The following is a 19,633-nucleotide window of genomic DNA, read 5'->3' on the forward strand; positions in this document are numbered from 1 at the left end:
TGCTCAATAACAATGCAAAATTTGAACAGTCAACATTGCTGTCTTCTCCACACATGGTAAATTGTGCTGCCTAAAATTTTTTTCTCTATATGAATAAATTTTCTTCTGACTTTACACTACCACATTCTGACGAATTATTTTATTTTCACACAAGTATGGATGAAATCTGAATACATTCCTGGGGTGTTTGGTGGCCAAATTGAGGATGGACATTCCCTCAACAGTTTTAAGCTTCTGCCTAGCAAGACATTCTTCTTTCACCTAATTTTCTAGTGCAATCAAGCCTCTCCTGTAAGAAAATGTCCAGTTCCCACTTGATTCCCTGTGTTCAGTGGATACATCACAAACTGCTGCAGCAGTCCTTTTGACCATTATTCATGCCACATCTCTGTGCTAATAATATGGCATTTGCTTACACTTGTGACACTGAGTAACTATCAAGGCATCTGAAGGGTGGGTGGTGTTTTTGGAAGATCATTTTCACCAGTGATGATTATCTGATAAGAAAGAAGATCTAGAGATTAACACTAGGTCCAGGCTCTAGCCTGGGAAATTCATTCTTGTGTACTTCAATCTCCCTAGCTTTGTGCTGGCCAGCCATACAGAGGTTAATTTTATCTACCAAATTTGTAAATAAATTGAGGAGATACTGCTAACCTGTATTCAAAATCTAATCTTATTTATCTATTACTCTTTAGGGAGACTGAATGAAATTATATTTTCCTACAGAACAGAACAGAACAGAATAGAATAGAATAGAATAGAATAGAATAGAATAGAATAGAATAGAATAGAATAGAATAGAATAGAATTTGAAGACTAAATAATTTCTACAATTTGACTTCTCATAAATGAAAATGAAATTATATTCAAGCTACACAGATGGTTTTGATGGGTATAAAATCTCACTCAGCATTTGCGTATTAAAGTAGTAGTCTCAGTCCTCAGATAAAGTGAGCATACTTTTGGCACAGCCATGGGCATACATTTTTCAAGCTGTCAAAGCCAACTAGTAACAAACAATAGGATGAAAACCACCACTGAGATTAGCAGATTTTAGAGGTGACTGCACCTCTTCTGCAAGGTACACTCTGGCCTCAGCAGCATAGGTGTCGTATGGCTTTTAATTTGAACATCACCAGGTACTGGCTCTGTGTTCCAGATGAACTAGCGACATATCACAAAACACCTCCACTCCAACAAAAGAGCTAGCCCTTTTATTTCAGTAACTCCACTACTATAGACGAGGAAAAATGTATTTGCATGATTTGCTCCATATATCAGCATAGCCAGAGCACTAGCAAACTATCTTCAGGCACCCACCTCCCAGCAACACTTTAGGACTACTGCTTATGACAACTTAACTTGCAAGAAAGGCACCAGAGTGCTACCCCCAAACAGTGGTGGATCTTCTGCCCTACCACAGTCAGTGAAAGGAATGGGATTTAAGAGATGAGGAGGAGTGGAAACAGGTCCCAGCTTGGTGTCACAGGCAAACCCCATCCCCACCTACCTCAGTTCCCTAAGTGCGCCAACAGAGTATTTTTGAGATTCTGGATCTTGAGGGAGGTGTGAGTGAGGATGCAGTGGAAAGTCCACCAAGGAGGTTATCTAGGATGAAGCCATTTACTCCATGCCTTAAGACTGCCTCCGTCAATTAGGAAAGAGGGATAATTGTCATACTCAATTCCCTCCTGAGAGGAATGGAGGGCCCAATATATCAGCCAGACCCTACTTGTAGGAAAGTGTGCTGCCTCTCTGCACACTGTTGGAGACACGAGTTGATGTTTCAGGGCTAAAAATGAAAAAATTGTAGGGCTTGAAATAAATGAGTTACTTTCATTAATACTGAAGTTTCTAGGACATTTTTTTTTATCTCCCTACAGATATTTGTTGTTCTGCTACAATCATGTCAAGTATAGAAATGACACAGAAAAGACAACGCTTTAGCCCCAAAGCAGTAATGCAGCTTACTTATGCTGATTTGTATTTCTAAAGAGTGCATAGCACAAGCTGACATCCTACTACTCTGAAGCTGCTGAGAAAACACAATTTGCTGTAACTTTCTGAGCCTGGTTGAGAAAATATGGGTTTCAGTTGAAGGAAAGGAGGGGGCATGTACTGTCTTGCACCTAACACAATGCTTCTCTCCCCTCACTGCACAAAAAGTATCAGGTTTGTGTATCAGGTAAACAGCTCATCTGTAAATCTCTGTACAGAGGACAGGTACTCATGACATTATTCAGGTTGATTTGAAAACCTACGTTCCCCCACAAAGATAACAAAGAAATATGTGTCCCTCAAAGAGGCACCTCAAGGCATTTAGAAGAGGAGGCAGCCTCTTCCAGTGACTGAAGGAGGAGGATTGCTAATACAGAGACCATGTGGGGCAGATGGTACGAACATGATTCCTAGAGCACAGTCTCATCCCAGATAATGCCCCTGTGAATACAACACTGTGAGTGACTACCCAGCTTACAACAGAATCACAGAATGCCTTTGGTTGGAGCTTGAAGCTCAACCATGGTATCTGTCATGGGAACGGTTGCCAACCACTAAATCAGGCACTGGATCAGGCTGCTCAGAAACCAATCTGACCTGGTCTTGGATGCCTCCAGGGATGGGGTACCCACAGTTTCTCTGAGTAACCTGTTTCAGTGCCTCATCACCCTCTGAGTCAAAAATCTCCTCCTAGTATCTAATGTAAATTTCCACCTTTTATTTTAATCGTTAACCCTTATCCATTTACTACCTGCCTGTGTAAAAAGTCAGTCTCCCTTCTGTTTATAGGCTCCCTTTAAGTACTGACAGGTCACGATGAGGTCTCCCCGAATCCTTTTCTCCTCACCAAACAAGCCCAGCTCCCTCAGCCTGACTTCACAGGGAAGAAGCTCCAGACTTCTCATCATCTTTGCATTCCACTCCAAAGGCTCCACATCTGCCTTGTGCTGCAGGCCCCAGACTTGGATGCAGTGAAGCTGGAGATTCACAGGAGCAGAATAGAGGGAGACAGTCACCTTCCTCTCTCTGCTGGCCACCCTTCTTTTCATGCAGTGCAGGATACTGTCAGCCTTCCAGGCTGGAAGGGCACACTGCTGGCTTGTGCTAAGATTTTTGTTCAGCAGAACTCCTAAGTCCTCCTCCACAGGGCTGCTCTCAGTGAGCTCTTCTCACAGTCTGTACTCATATCTGGGTTTGCCATGACTCAAGTGCAACACCTTGCGCTTAGCCCTGTTGAACCTCATTTGTTTCACGTGGACTCCCTTTCCAGGTCCTATGGATGGCATCTCCCCCTTCTATGGCATCAGCTGCACCACTCAGCTTGGTGTCACCAGTGAGGGTACACTCAAATCCACTATCTAGGTCGCCGGTAAAGATGTTGAAGAGCTTAGCCAAAGCCATGCTGGGGCTGGCCCACCTGGCGAGCCTTAGCATCAACTAACAAGCACAAAGAAGAAAGCCTTAAACTACCGCTCAATAACAACACTAAGGCTGAAACCACATCTCGGAGTTGTTTCAGGACAGAAAAACTTCTCCAGCTTGCTCTGCGGGAGAACGGAACTCTAAACCTGTTAGCACCCCCAGGAACCCCTCAACCTCCGCCGCAGCCCCCTCGGGGACGGAAGAGCTGGGAGTGGCGCTGCGGAGCGCCGCCTCCCCGCCCCGCCGCGCAGGCTGCCGTCCGTCGTTCGGCGCATGCGGACGGCGGTGTTGCTCAGTCACGGGCCTCCGCTGTTGCCGCCGCGCCCTTCGCCTGTGCGCTGTAGGGTCCCGGCCCGCGCTGCAGCCCCGCCATGGCCGACCCCCGCCTGAGGCAGATCAAGATCAAAACCGGCGTCGTGAAGCGGTGAGTGTGGAGAGGCTGGCGGGCGCTCCGGTTCCGTCGGGTGCCGCTGGGCCCGGCCCGCGGGCTCGCGGCCGTGTTCGCGGCCTCTCGGCGGTGCCCGCTCCGCCGGCGGCGTTTGACCCGCGCGGGGGTGGCCGTGGCTGTGCCAGAAGTTGCGCCGCGGCTGCCGGCTTCTCCCGCCTCGGGAAGAGGCCTGCCGCCGCCACGACTGCGGGGTTTTTGTTCTGACTCCTTGGCGGCTGGAGAGACGGGGGCAGCCACGCTGCTCTGGTGGGGTCCGAGCGGCCTTGCTGGACCTTGCCTCGGGAGGGAGCCAGCCTGGGCTGCTCTACCAAACAAATGCTGAAATACTCGGTGGTCGGTAGTCCACGCTGCCAGGTTGGTTGTAGATTTGGCACTCCACCAGCGTGCACACCAACGAGAGAAACTACTGCATATCCAGAGGCATAGCGTATGCTTGTTCGTTACATTCCAAGGACATGGGCAGAAATTCCAGGAAATAATTAACATCTCTGGTGGTCGTGGAATGAAAGCTAGTAATAGTCATTCTCGCTGTAAATTTCTAACCTTTCAAGGGGGGTAGCCCAGACCCGTTCCCACTGATGTTACATTGACCCGAGGCAACTGTTTTGCCATCTTCAACAACAGGATACTTATTCTACTTTCTTTAGTTGACAACAAGTTTTCCAGTCTCCAGGTTCTGTCCTTGAGCTTACGTTCATGTGAGCCTCCTGTGCTTCAGCAGGTATCTACTCAAGTTTTGAGAAAGGCTGCTCTCATGGTTCAGGTCCACGCAGATTATTTGTGTTAATCTTTCTTGTTGTGGTCATCAGGAAAAGCCTTTGGTGTAAAATATTTGGTTGCAGGCACTAGGACCTACTAAGTATGCACTGGCTCAGGCATGGATAAGAGTTGTGCGTGCCAGATCAGAACATTAAATAGTATAGTCTCATGCAATTGACTTTGTATTATAACCAATTTCGGTTGCCTAAAAGTAAAGAGCACATGTTTTCTAACACCCTATTGGTTGGGAACGCTGGACTTCCTCGAAGTAACATGTACAGAGTTTTCTTGTTTTTGTGGATACATTTTGAGTTCCTGGTCTCAAAATGCAGAGCAAGTCTCCAGTGCAGCTAAACAAGGAATTGATGGTTTGATTCCAGCACCTTATTTCCTGTCACTGAGCACGGTGTGCAGATCATGGAGTCATGTTGTTTTTCAGCCTGGAATTTTTAGTGCAGTCTGATGAAATCTCTGAGTTGCTGCCTTTTGCTTTGGATCCCTTCTGTGACGTGGGTTATGGCTACTGGCCTGGCTAGGCAGCAACACTGTAAATGTTTCTTTGCATTTTTAAGTGCTTTTTAGTTTGTGTTTTATAGGCAGAATATTGTGAAGTGTGGAAAAGCTACAATTGCATAGGCTGTCATCTTTTTTTTCCTCAGTCTGTGTTCTTTCATTTGGTCAAAGGAGTAATTTATTGGTGTCTTCTGAGGAAACTTGTGTACCTGATAAAGGACAAGTAGCTTACAGAAGTTCCCATAGTAGCTTATTGCTGCTGCTTGATAGTTTCTTCAAAAGAACTGTGTGGTAACGCCTAATAGCTTTTCAGATGACCATAACATCATACAACATCATAAAAGCTTCCTGAACAAGATTTTCCTGTAGACTGGAAAACATGGGAAGTGTGCACCAAGTAATGAGTCCCAGTCAGAGCTGGTGCAGGCCTGTTTGCTTGCGTGTTGAATACTGTGCCATGTGGCTGTGTCACTTTGGACCTGGAAACAGTTCTGTGGTCCCAGTACAGTTATGTAGGAAAGATAACTGTGCATGGAGCCACCTCGGTGTCTGTATGCCATTGTCTTCAGTGCTTCTAGATCTGAGATTAGTTTACACAATTCTTAGTTTGAATATCTCTGCTTCTGTAGTTTCATTGAGTCTGAGAGAGCTTAGTAGTATGTGCTGCCGAGTACAGTTGGACTTTGCCTGCCAGAGTCCCATTACAGGGTTTGTCGTGGGGCAGATTCACAAACGTTTCAAAATAGATGAGTTACCGTAGTGATAGATGTAACAGGTTCCAGGCTGCTACTGACAAATTATGAGCTGCAGTAGTGCCAGTGCATGATGGTAGCTGCAGCAAGATGCCTGAGCACTCTTCACCCAGCGGGGTGGCACAGTGCTTACCAAAGAAGTCTCCTTATCTTGGTGGAGGAAGAGGAGTGCAGCATGTCTTACCTCCCTGTTATCCTTCAGGATCTTTTCCTTTCTCATCTTCACTATTCCTCTCTACTCTCTTAGACCCTAAAGCTGCTGTTTCTGTCTCAGATTAATATGATTTGGGTGTAGAGTCATGTGTTTAGCATATTCTTCTTCATTGTTTTTTATTTTGTTTAGTGTAGCACTCCTTTGTTGACTTAATACATGGAAACAGTGAATTCTTGTTTTAATTCTGTTGCAATTTTGTTGCATCTGAGTTACAAAATAACCTGCTTAAGTTCCTAGTAAGTATTAGTCCAGTTACAATGATACTACTAGTTATATAAATAATATTAACTACTTCTTTTTTCTCCACCTTTTATCTGAATTTACTGTATATGGTATGTTCAGCGTATGTTGGAAAATTGTTCTGTTATCCTAAAACTAACTTTACTCATCTCTCCGGATTGCACTGCTTTGATTTCCACTTGACTATAGGTGTGTTGTTCACTACACTGAGGCATTTCCACACCTTTCTTTGCCTCTGTTTTCAAGGACTCTGCTATCATCCCACTCTAGTTTGATCTTCTGTGCTGCTTTTTTTTTTTTATTCAGTGTTAGAAGCAGCTCATTCTTACTAAAATATACTTTTTAGTAAAAGAAAGCAAATACAGTAGTGTCGTGTCACTCAGTTGTACAGTGCTGAGTGAAAGTGCAAAGTGGCACCTGGTCAGAATTGTAGTGAAGTTCTTGAAGACTTTTGGCTGGCCAAGACAAGCCCAGGCAAAGCCTTACTACTCCTGAAAACTGCTTGTTAGCCAATGCAAATACTGTGGCCTCTTAAGGGTAATGGTAACAAAATGTTTAACAAGCTAAAGCATGGCATAGGAGCACTGCGTAGGTGAGCAGTCCTTTGATGTGAAACTGTTGCCAGGTGTGATAGGAGGCTTACCTTTAGTCTAACACCAACCTAAAGCTGAGCTGCTGTGTCACAGCTTCCTCCTTCGAGGGGTCACATATCTGTGTGTTTCAGGAAGTTGATATGATGAAAAATAAACTAGATTAAAAAAGAAAAAGGTTGTTTGGAAATATGAGGCCTGTAAGGACTGGCTCGCAACACAACTGTGTTGAAAAGGCGTGAGGAATTCAAGTGCAGTCAACAGGATTTGCATTTGCTTTTTGCTGTGTGAATAAGAGAGTGCTCTCAGTTTGAATTTTTTGTGATAAAAATATGCAAATCTACAGATACTCTGCAGTAGCTGGCCTACTGTAAGGAAAGGTAGCAGTTTTTCAAGGCACCTTAGAGCTCATGTGGGCAAGCTTAAAGTTAACTTTATTGTTTCCTTCTTTGTAGCTCTACAAATCTTTTAAAATTCCATTTCTGTTTTCAGCAGAATAGAACTGTGATTAAATGCCTCATACCTTAAGTTAGTTTGATGCATCAATGTAAATCTCACTTTCAAGTGCCTGAGCACTTGAAACATGTGGGCTGTCTCTGGCCTGGATATCATAGGTCTCAATGACAGCAGCAGCTGCGCACTTCTGTGGCAGTTAGACACAGATGCAAGAAGAGGAGTGGTTCTGTCCCACTCCACCTTTCCTTCTCAAACTAAAAGCTTTGTTCAGTACTCTGTACTACAGCTGTTGTGCATGTGACTTGGATGAATTTGGGAACTTTCATATTTTCCCCTCATTTGGAACTAGAGTATATACAGGTATTTATTCTTAATGTGTGAGAGAACACGTAGAGTATCAACAAACATGCCAAGAACGACTGACTTAATACTTAATTCATTTTTTCCTTGTATTTTTCTGAGCTTTCACCTTAGAAAACTGCATTGAATTTACTCTATAAAGCTGATTTTTCAAGCACATTCAGTGCTCAGACTGTACAAGTACACCAAAATAGGTAAGGGTCAAGAACTACGAGAATGTTCTGAACTTTCTTCACACTTCATTTGTCTGTTTTTAATCACCTGCTGTAGATCACTCTTTTCTTATGAGTTACCTAACTCATCACTTTTTTGAGCTAAGAACAAAGCAGCTGTTTAATGTGGGATTTTTATAATCTGTTTATTACAGATTATTTGTGTATCCTTCTCAAGAGACTGTCTGTTGTAGTTGTGGATAATTTACTTACCTTTGTGTTTCTTCCTTGTTATGTGTTAATAAAAGGAACTTTTACTATAAATGGGGAGAATCTCTTGCATTTTCATACAAAATTAATAGCCAGGAGATTGCATACTTTCATTATCCGGTATTCAAATAAGTAGATTTGATGAGTGTGATTAATAACGTTTGTTGTATTTGTGATTTATGTCCTAGCAAGAAGTACTTATTTAATCACTTCAGAATAGTCTTACTCTCAGTAGTCCAAGCTCAAAAACCTGCCTCAGACTAAATGAATTGATCTTTTAATAAATAAATAAGTCGTATACTCATTTCAGATCAGCAAGGGTTTTAAAAACTACTGTGAACAAAGTAAGTTGGGGCATGTGAAAATAGCACTGATATTTGCCCATAGTTTCCATCTGGTTAAATGGAAGTGACACCAGTAGATTAGAATGAGACTAAGACAATTCACATTGCAATTGTGTTAGTTTAACTTTAACAATCTTTTAACACTCTTGTTTAAATGTGGCTGACATACCATAATTACAAATCTACAAGCCTTGATTATAGAATTTTACATCATGAACCTATGGGGAAAGTGTATTGATTTTTGTGAAGCAGCCCTTTTTAAAACCACCTTTCTAAAACTATGGAATCTTCCCAAGATTGTTTTTTCTCCTGCAGCACCGGTAATGTTACTGCTTTTTCTCTTTGTAAAATATCACCATTTTAAGTTGCATTGCCAAATAGTTTACATTATCACAGTTCTTTTTTAAAGAAAATAAACTTCTCAAAGTTACACAGAATAGTTGATTTCTTTTATAAATATGAATCTAAACATTTTAAATTTTGTATTGTTTTACTGCTGAGCTTAGGATACATTTTGTACAAGTGACATGTAAATATTGCAGAGGATGCAAATAGTTATTGCTACATGGTGACTTTTACTAACTTAAGAACAAAATAAGTTTATTTTCTTAGTTACTCAAGAACTGTGCTATCTCTGGTAAATATCTCAATTTTTTCTCCATCTTTTCCACATGAGTTTTGTCTGCTTCCTTGCTTTTTTCACATTAGCTGTGGGCACCAGTTCTGAATCTTAATAAATTGATAAGAAACTCATGGTACTAGGGTACTATGGTTAGGCTGTGGTTGGACTTGATGATCTTTGAGGTCTTTTCCAACCTGGGTAATTCTATGCTTCTATGTCTCCTTTATTTATTCTCATTATAATTGAAAGATTTTACCTAACAACTGCTGATTAGCTCAATTAATGGAAAGGACTAGGATATCCTGTATTGTATGGGTACTGGGGAATGATCTGCTGAGCTACTCAGCTGTACTGTGTCAGCATGATAAAGCTATTTCGTGTGTTTACACTGCTTATCCAAGAGCACAGGGTTTCAGGAGGGTGAATGTCCTGCATGTGGTGTTGGATACACACTGGCTCTGTATCCAAATTAAATAATCTTTCTCAAAGTGCAGGAGTGTTGTGCAGCTGCTAGTCCTGCTAGTCACCAGCTCCATCCTGGAGTTTTAACAATACACTCTATAAATTTGAGTCCAGCTGCAGACTTGTTAGTCCAGAGATACTTAGATATGGTTTAAGTACCTCCTGTAGTGCTCCTGGTGTCATACAGAAAGTCTTGAGATGGCCCTACATTTGAAAGCCACTACAGTCTCCTAGAATTACTGTCTGTCCTGTGTAAAAACTGCTCTGTGTGAATTAGATTAAGACACTGCAACTGCATCACACGGTACTGAGTTAACACCCGTTAACATATAGTCGACAATTCAAATAACAAATGTAAGGGTAATTGCAGTGCTTGAACCTTTAGAAGATGGAGTTCTTCACACTTCTTCCTCCATCTCTTATTCTGAAAAAAAAAAAAAAAAAAAAAAAAAAAAAAGGAAAACAACAAGAACTCTTTAGTATCTTCATCGCCAACAGTGTGATCAAGTGCATTCTCAGCAAGTGTGCAGATGACACCAAGCTGTGTGGTGTGATCAGCATGCCCTGGGGATAGGATGCCATCCAGAGATCTTGACAGGCCTGAGCAGTGGGCCCAGGAGAGACTCATGAGGTTAAACAAATCCAAGTGCAAGGCTTTGCACCTAGGTCGAGGCAACTCCCACTATCAGTACAAGCTGGAGATGTAAGGATGAAGCACAGCCTTGCTGAAAAGGTCCTGGGGGTGCTGGCACATGGGAAGCTAGACTTGAGCCAGCAATGTGCCCTCATAATCCAGAAAGCCAGTGGTATCCTGGGCTGCATAAAAAGAAACATGGCCAGCAGGGTGAGAGTAGCAGCACTCTGTGCTGGTAAGACCTCACCTAGAGTACTGCACCTAGATGTGGATTCATCAGTACAGGAGAGATGTAAACCTGCTGGAGTGCATCCAGAGGAGGGCCACAAAAATGATCTGAGGGATGGAACATCTCTCCTACAAGGACAGGCTGAGAGAGCTGGTCATGGTCAGACTGGGGAAGAGAAGGCTCTGGAGACATCTGATAGTGGCCTTTCAGTGTCTAAAGAGGGACTATAGAAAAAAGAGGACAGGCTCTTTAGCAGGATCTGTTGTGATAACACAGGTTTACATGGTTTCAAATTAAAAGAAGGGAAATTTAGATTAGATATAAGGAAAAGTTTTTTTACAGTAAGGGTGGTGAAGCACTGGAGCAGAGGACTGGTGGATACCCTGTCCCTGGAGACATTCAGAGGCTGTCTGGACCGGCTTCTGGGCAACCTGACCTACCTGTAGGTGTCTCTGTTCATTGCAGGGCTGTTGGACTCGGTGACCTTTAAAGGTCAGAAATACTAATTTTTGTGTGCTGAATCAGAATGTGGATCTACAGGGAGGAAAATCAGAACAAAAAACAATGCTTAGCGTATAGAAGATGTTGCAGCTGCACTAACAATTCTAATATATAATGGCTTGACTTTAAGTATTGTTAAATTCTATACATTGTGTAAGTGGAGTGCTAATTCAGGATCAGGAGACCCATACTATTTTCTTTAAACTATGTCAATATTTTTCCTAATCCATTGTGAACTGACTACTGACAGAGCAGGACTTCAGTTCAACTTTGATCAGCATTGCAACGCTTCCGTTTTGCTTTTCAGATCTGTTTCTAACAGGAATTAGTAGAGTTATGGAGGTATGGTGGTTGTTGCCCCACTGGAGGCTCCATTTCTTATTCTTCCATGTCTAGAAATTAAGTTCTGGGATTCCTTTATATTTAGAATCCTTGAATTCTGTTGCATTCTGTTCTGTGCCACTCTCAGAATTTTTACTGTTCCAGAATCTCTTCAGGATGAGTTGATTAACTTCCTATTTCTTTCTAGGTATACTCTTCAGCCTATCAGAGATTCTTTCAGTTCTTTTGCAGGTGCAGTTCCTCCTCCCTTCTTTGCTTCCAGCAAAGTTCAGCAAATCCTTTGCCCCAGCCAGCATCATCTGCTTTTTGAATAGTTCACAAGTTAATGGCTTTCATCCTTGCTGCTTTTGCTGGATCCTTCCATTCTTTGCTGTATCTGCCCTGCTGCATGTTGCCACTGACTGCTGGTGTTCATTAATGCCCTAGTATAGCAGACTTTCTCAGTGGAGGCAAAAAGCAGCATCAGCTGTTGCTATGGAAAGATTTGAAAAATAAAATATTTGCAGGATGTTGGACTGCAAGATCAGGAAAATATCTAGTTACAGTCTGGGAAAAAATCCCAAACCCAGGAGATAGAGGGAGATCTAAAATTTTAAGTAAAAATTGGATATTGTGTCTTTTAATCAAATGAAAAGATTCTATAAAATGTCAAGAGGAAGTTATTTTTAAACTGAAACAGCTTTCTGACTTCTAAAACGCCTTGTGAATGATTTTCATTGTCTTCTCAGTAACAATTTGTGACAAATGCCAACCCTGCAAAATTAACCTGAGAATGTCATGGTGGCTCAGGTCTATAAGCTTTAGAAGTAGGAGGAGTCAGAACAATATATATACTTGTATATGGTTGTATCACAATTTGACTCAATAAAAATCTTCTTCTTTGATGATTTTTACATTGTCAAGAAATTAATGTGTAAACTGGAGAGCTGACCTAAGTTAGAACGAATGGCAGCTGTTGATACCAGTGTTTATTGTATTTATTGTCCCCTTTCTTTCTTCTCCCCCTAGGTCTAAATCAGTAAAGCAAGTGAGTTTACGCACATTCTTGGTTTCAAAGAAGTTACATAAGTAATCAGCAGATTTAGGACCAAATACTTCAACCTCTACAGCACCAGTGTTACTGCAAATGTTGAACTGCTTATGCTGTAAATGTGTATAATGTTAATATGTGGCCAGTTGTGCTATAACTAACAACAACAGGAAAAAAAAAAAACAACAAAACCTGTACCCTTTGCAGTTATACTAGTATTGATTTTTCAAGTCAGCGTAAATATTTCATTGTCTACTCAATGCATTTTGTTATCTTTGAGTTTTCTGTCTTCTTAGTATATATGCTTATACACTATGGTTAATGTTAATACTAGTTTTGAACAGATCATAGTATTGCAGAAGTGCCAAAATTGGAAAAGACCTCCAAGATCATCCAGTCCAGCTGTCTGCCTATCACCAGTATTTTGCAGTAAGCCATGTCTAAGCATGTCTAAGCAGGACTAAGGAAGTCATCCTGCCCCTGTACTCAGCATTGGTGAGGCCTCACCTCGAGTACTGTGTCCAGTTTTGGGCACCTCAGCACAAGAAGGACATGGAGGTACTGGAGCAGGTCCAGAGAAGGGTAACAAGGCTCGTGAAGGGCTTGGAGAATCAGCCCTATGAGGAGAGACTAAGGAAGCTGGGGCTGTTTAGTCTGAGGAAGAGGAGGCTGAGGGGAGACCTTATTGCTGTCTTCCAGTACCTGAAAGGTTCTTACAGTGAGAGTGGGGCAGGTCTCTTCTCACTACTGATTTGTGACAGGACGAGGGGAAATGGCCTCAAGTTGCGCCAGGGCAAGTTTAGGTTGGATATTAGAAAGAACTTCTTTACAGAAAGGGTGGTTAGGTACTGGAATGGGCTCCCCAAGGAGGTGGTTGAATCGCCATCCCTGGATGTGTTTAAGAGCCGCTTGGATGTGGTACTCAGGGATATGATTTAGCAGAGGTTTGTTGTTGTGGTATTGTTTGTGGTTGTTTTTTAAGAGATAGGCTACTGGTTAGGCTGCGGTTGGACTTGATGATCTTCAAGGTCTTTTCCAACCTGAGTAATTCTATGATTCTATGATTCTATGTCCTTCTGTACAACATCTAAATGTTTCTTGAACACTTGCAGGCTTGGTGACTCCACCACACCCTGGGCAGCCCATTCCAGCACCTGACCACTCTTTCAGAGTACTTTTTCCTGTCTTCGAACCTGAATCACCCCTGGCACGTGAGGCCACTTCCTCTAGTCCTATCACCAGTTACACTAGAGAAGAGACTGACCCACCCCTCACCACAGCCACTCTTCAGGTAGTTGTAGAGAGCAATATGAACTCACTTGAGCTTCCTTTTCTCCAGACTAAATAATCCATGTTCCCTCAGCTGCTCCTCATAAGACTTGTACTCCAGACCCCTCACCAGTTTTGTTGCCCTCCTCTGGGTATGCTCCAGGGCCTCCATGTCTTGAAGTGAGGGGCCCAAAACTGAACACAGTATTCAAGGTGCAGCCTCACCAGTGATGAGAACAGAGGGATGATCGCTTCCCCACTCCTGCTGGCAGCACTACTTCTGATTCAAGCCAGGATGCCACTGGCCTTCTTGGCCACCCAGGCACACTGCTGGCTTGTGTTCAGCCAAGCATCAATCAATATCCCCACGTCTGTTTCCTCTATGCAGTCTTCCAGCCACACTGCTCCAAGCCTGTAGCATTGCAGTGTTCCAACCTTGTGATTCTATGATTCTTTGAGCATACCTGTCCAAGCCCCAGGCTGCCAGCTTCTGCAGGAGAATACTGTGAGAGACAGTGTCATATTTTTGCTGAAGTCTGGTTAGATGGTGGGTTGGCAGTTAACTGTTCCAGCTCCCTCAGCACCCTCAGGTATATAAATACATGCTCTTTCATTAGTGAAACAGTACAGATGTTCTTAATTTCATTATGTAAAAAAACTTGTCTTAACAGGAAGCTAAAGATTAAAGAAAGCCTCCCACTGTGCTGTCCACTGTGCATATTTGATTTTCATTTGTCTAACTGAAGAACTCCCATGCTCTTCCTATGACTCTCTGGTCAGAGGGGTAGCTTTGCTTGCTGTTGCTAGTGATGCTCCTCCAGATGAGAATGCTGGAGATGACATATAAGGAACAAGGAAAGAACTGAAGTACCTTTGGGATATGAGAGAATTCCAAGGCCTTTTCAGTAGAAGCCAGGAGATGAAACAGTCTGCTGCAAGTCTGCACCTGAATAGATTGGGAATGTAGTCTCTTGGGAAATTGGTGTCACCCTAAATTTTAAGTTCTCGTTCTGGGCCCTGCCTTCTCCACTTCTCTGGTCTCTGACATTAGTTTCGAATCTTTTGCTGAGCTTGCTCAATTTCCTTAATGCGGGAGAAAAACTGACAGCTTTTTTTTTCATACTTTGTTAATTTCCTGGTTTGGTGAACTGAATTTGGCTCATGGAGATAATTGTTTGAGCATGAGTGTTGGCAGGGATGTATGCTGGGGGCAGGGAACAGATCTCTGTTGAGCAGTGATCAGCTTTTTTACTGTATTGAACTATCCTGTGTTTACTTTGCTTTTCAGCTTTGGCAGTGAGGAGTAAAGGGGAAAAGGGTGAGGAAGTAAATCATAATCCTATGGAGAAGGTAGTTAAGGAATTACTTTTCCTTTACTTTTCCTTCATTTCTCTCAGGATTCTAAGGTTCTCTCATCTACTTAGCTGACTTTTTTTTTTTTTTTAATTTTTTAATTTTTAAATACAGAACATGAAAATTGCGGAATTAAGTGATGTGAAAGTTGAATGTATTGAGGATTTTAAGATGGCAGCGGTCATAACCAGGAACTGAACTAATGCCTGTTGAGCACCAACAGTTTAGTTTTGTTCTTCAGCATTATGAAGTTTTACACTTGATTTTTGGAAGCAGGTATACCACAAGAAGCGTGGCCTTTATTCTCTCTCTCTTCTAGTTAACTACTGGCTGCTGTTGGTGACACGGTCCAGGCCAGTTGGATCTTATTTTTCTTTTTTCCTTTTGAAAGACTGGGAGAAACTAGGGAAATGTTCTTAATTTGTTTGGGTTGTTACTTTTCTATTTCTAGGGGCATAGACTTCTGCTTCAGAGTCCAAAAGATAATGAAGGAAAACAAGATTATTATGAGTAGATTTAAACTGAATATGTGAGGGTCTTCATTGAAAATTTATGTGGCAGGCTGTAGGTTGAGAAGACCTGCTATAAAATGGAGGCTTGAAGTATAAAAATCACCTACTGGCATGTAATTTGCCACATTTTACATTTCTTATTTATTTCAAAGTGTGAAAGGAGAGGAAGGATTTGAGAATTTTGGGTTAGTAGACTTATTTTAAAAAAGAAAAACTAAAGAAAAATTTCCGTCATTAGTTCATACTTAGATTATATACCAGGTGTCTCTAACCAAAAGCTCTCCCATTCTGATATTCCACTGAACTGTAAAACTTGCAATGAAGCAGAATAGTATATGTAAAATTAAACTTCCTTCTCACACACTTTTTTTTTTCTTATAACATCTGATCTAAGTGTAATATATACAATCCTATTCACTTAGCTGTTGACAGTCTCTTTTGTGTAACTACTTAAATAGCTTACTACTTTCAGTGATTTTCTTAACTTCCTAAAATCGGTAAAATATCTTAAAATTTGAGACCTTATCTTGAAACTTTAGGATAAAGATTGAATTGTGAAGAAAAAGCACTATGGCCAAAACGCAGGTATTTCCAAGGCTGAAAATCAAATCAGAGGGGAAAGAGATCAAAAAAAATCATAAAAGCAAAATTGCTTTTTATTATTTGTAGTGGATGATGGCAGAGTAGAAATAGAAATCACTTATGTAACGTAAGTAATAATTTTCTGACATGACTAGATCCCTGTGAGGGTAAAAGTTGTGTTTTAAAGAGGGTATATCACTGACAGTGTAACAATTTCATCATGGTCTCAGTCTCTGACAGGAATGTAGTCCGATCTCTTCTATTTATCACAGAATCATTTGAGTTGGAAGGAACATTCAGAGGTTATCCCTTCCATCTCCCCTGCTGTGAACAGGAACAGCTACTGCCATATGAAGTTGCTGAGAGCCTGGTCCAGCCTGACCTTGAGTGTCTCCAGGGATTGGGTATCCACCAGTTCTCTGTTCCAGTGTCTTGCTACCCCTGCCATAAAACTCTTTCATATATCCAATCTAAATCTTCCATTTTTTAGTTAGAAACCATTTCCCTTGTCCTACCACAGCATACTGTTAAAGAGTCTGTCCTCTTCTTTCTTATAGGCTTTCTTATATCCTCCCTTTAATAATTTTCACAGGATTAACTGCAGTGAATAGGTGTATTTCTAGGTTAGCTTTCAGAAACAATGATGTTCATGGTGATATTTTGAAGGCTGTAGGGTTGTAGTTCTTGGGGCAAGGGAGGAAGACTCTGAATACCTGAAGTTAAAGGAGTTAGAAACTGAATTTTATTCATCTTCTTTGTACTCCCTAAAGAGGGGCCAAATTAAGAGAGTTTATTTTTTATAGGCAGAGTCATTGAAGTTTTGGAGTTTTGAGGGAAGATGGGATGAAGAGCCTTGTGTTGGAACAGTCCTATTCTTCCTGTGCTCCTTACTGCAGATTTTCCAAAGAAAATGTGTTAAATTACAGAAATGTTTGATTTGTTCTCTTTATACCTACTGAATGCAGATAGAGAATAACAGATCCGTGTTGGACTTTGAATGCTTTAATAGTGCGTAGACTTATTGACTAAAACTGAAATGAGAGGACTTCTCTAGCCACTTCTCAAAAGACTTTTCAGCATCTTTTACATGGCATAAAATAATGCTCGCTGCTTTCAGAGCAGATCAACCTTACAAGCACGTTTTGTGAAGTTATGGGCAGTGGTTTGCAAACATAGTTTAGAGGTCTTCTTGACCCGTGTAGGAATTTGTGGATATTAGATTTAACAGAAAACATGAAACTCTTGTTTTATTGATCTCTGACATCATAGTTTGATCATTAGAATATCTCTAAGACTTCTGAATAATATTTTCAGAACTTCTGGCACAATAAAATACAGAAAGCTGTAATGTCACATGGATGTTTAAGATGTTCCTATGGATATCCATGAATTCTGGTAGCTGTTAACATATTTCAAGGAAGAAATGCTGAAAGAAACATACTGGCTGAAATTCTTTAAAAGAATTGGAGGTATGTTTGCATGGCAAATATAATTTCTAAAGAATTGTACCCATCTTAAGTATTAACATATTAAAACCATAAAGCACTTTATCCCAGAGTAATTCCAGGACTTTGGATTAATACAAGGCTGCTCTAAAAGCAGTGCCTTTTATTTTATGATGTTGGCCTGTGATGTCAGAGGCAGATGGTGGTGGTATCGCAGTGGGGGCCATACCCACCAAGATTCTATGACATTTTGTTGCCGTATGACAAAGTGGCATCTGACATGGAAGTGTGAATGAAGCAAAGGTGTGGAATTGAATTCCTCCATGTGGGAAAAATCGTAGAATCAACAAGGTTGGAAAAGACCAAAAGATCATCCAGTCCAACCATTCATCTATTACTAATAGCTCCCACTAAACCGTGTCCCTCAACACAACATCCAGTCATTCCTTGAACACCCCCATGGTCGATGACTCCACCACCTCCCTGGGCAGTCCATTTCTGTGCCTGACCACAGAATCACAGAATCACAGAATTATAGGGGTTGGAAGGGACCTCTAGAGATCATCGAGTCCAACCCCCCTGCCAAAGCAGGCTCCCTACACCACGTCGCACAGGTAGGCGTCCAGGCGGGTCTTGAATATCTCCAGAGAAGGAGACTCCACCACCTCCCTGGGCAGCCTGTTCCAGTGCTCCGTCACCCTCACCGTAAAGAAGTTCTTGCGCACATTCGTGCGGAACTTCCTATGCTGGAGTTTCAGCCCATTGCCCCTAGTCCTGTCCCCACGCACTACTGAAAAGAGACCAGCCTCGCCACTATAGCTCCCACACCTCAGGTATTTATAAACCTGGATCAAGTCCCCTCTCAGCCTTCTTTTCTCAAGGCTAAACAGACCCAGTTCCCTAAGTCTCTCCTCGTAGGGGAGATGGTCCAGGCCTTTCACCATCTTTGTGGCCCTCTGCTGGACTCTTTCCAAGAGATCCCTGTCTTTTTTGTACTGGGGAGCCCAGAACTGGACACAGTATTCCAGATGAGGCCTCACCAGGGCAGAGTAGAGGGGGAGGATCACCTCCCTTGACCTGCTGGCTACGCTCTTTTTAATGCACCCCAGAATGCCATTGGCCTTTTTGGCTACAAGGGCACACTGCTGGCTCATGGCCAACCTGTCGTCCACCAGGACCACCCTTTCTGAGAAGTAATATTTCCTAATGTCCAACCTGAATCTCCCCTGCTGTAGCTTGAAACCATTCCCTCTGGTCCGATCACTAATGACACGAGAGAAGAGGCCGACCCCCAGCTCACTAAAACCTCCCTTCAGGAAGTTATAGAGAGCAATGAGGTCTCCCGTGAGCCTTTTCTTCTCCAGGCTGAACATTCCCAGCTCCTTCAGCCTCTCCTCATAAGGCTTGTGCTCCAGACCCCTCACCAGCTTCGTAGCCCTCCTCTGAACACGTTCCAGGGCCTCAATGTCTTTCTTGCAGTGAGGGGCCCAAAACTGGATACAGTACTCTAGGTGCGGCCTCACCAGCACTGAGTACAGGGGAACAATCACCTCTCTGCTCCTGCTGGCAACACTGTTTCTGATGCAAGCCAGGATGCCGTTGGCCTTCTTGGACACCCAGGCACACTGTCGGCTCATGTTCAGCCGAGCATCAATCAGTACCCCCAGGTCCATTTCCTCTATGCAGTCTTCCAGCCACTCCACCCCAAGCCTGTAGTGTCACCTGGGGTTGTTGTGGCCGAAGTGCAGGACCCGGCATTTGGTCTTGTTGAACCTCATTCCATTGGCTTCAGCCCAGCTCTCCAACCTGTCCAGATCCCTCTGCAGGGCCTCGCTACCCCCAGGCAGATCCACACTCCCTGCCAATTTGGTGTCATCTGTGAACTTACTGAGGGTGCGCTCAATGCCCTCATCTAGGTCATCAATAAAGATATTGAAGAGGACAGGCCCCAGCACCGACCTATAGCACCCACTGACTTTTATCTAAGCTTGCTGAATGTTTGGAGACAGTGAGGCAACAGGTGGGTGTTTCAGCAGTGGCAACAGCAACATGAAGGGCATGCCATATTCTGTATGACCATGGACAGCTGTCACACCATGAAATGAAGAGCATCTGTATCAGCTTTTTCATA

The 19,633-nt window shown here is 42.6% G+C and overlaps 1 protein-coding gene across 1 annotated transcript in view; it reads left to right on the plus strand.

The window, feature by feature from the left end:
- Positions 1-3,667: 3,667 nt before the first annotated feature.
- Positions 3,668-19,633, plus strand: part of TBCA (tubulin folding cofactor A) — a 33,239-nt gene continuing 17,273 nt past the window's right edge. Inside the window, exon 1 of the mRNA XM_072360339.1 lies at positions 3,668-3,847. Within this exon, the coding sequence (XP_072216440.1) occupies positions 3,795-3,847 (53 nt within the window). The 5' untranslated portion in view covers positions 3,668-3,794. The remainder of the gene's footprint in view (positions 3,848-19,633) is intronic.

This window comes from Excalfactoria chinensis, chromosome Z, assembly GCF_039878825.1.
Source record: "Excalfactoria chinensis isolate bCotChi1 chromosome Z, bCotChi1.hap2, whole genome shotgun sequence".
In the NCBI taxonomy this organism is placed as follows: domain Eukaryota; kingdom Metazoa; phylum Chordata; class Aves; order Galliformes; family Phasianidae; genus Excalfactoria; species Excalfactoria chinensis.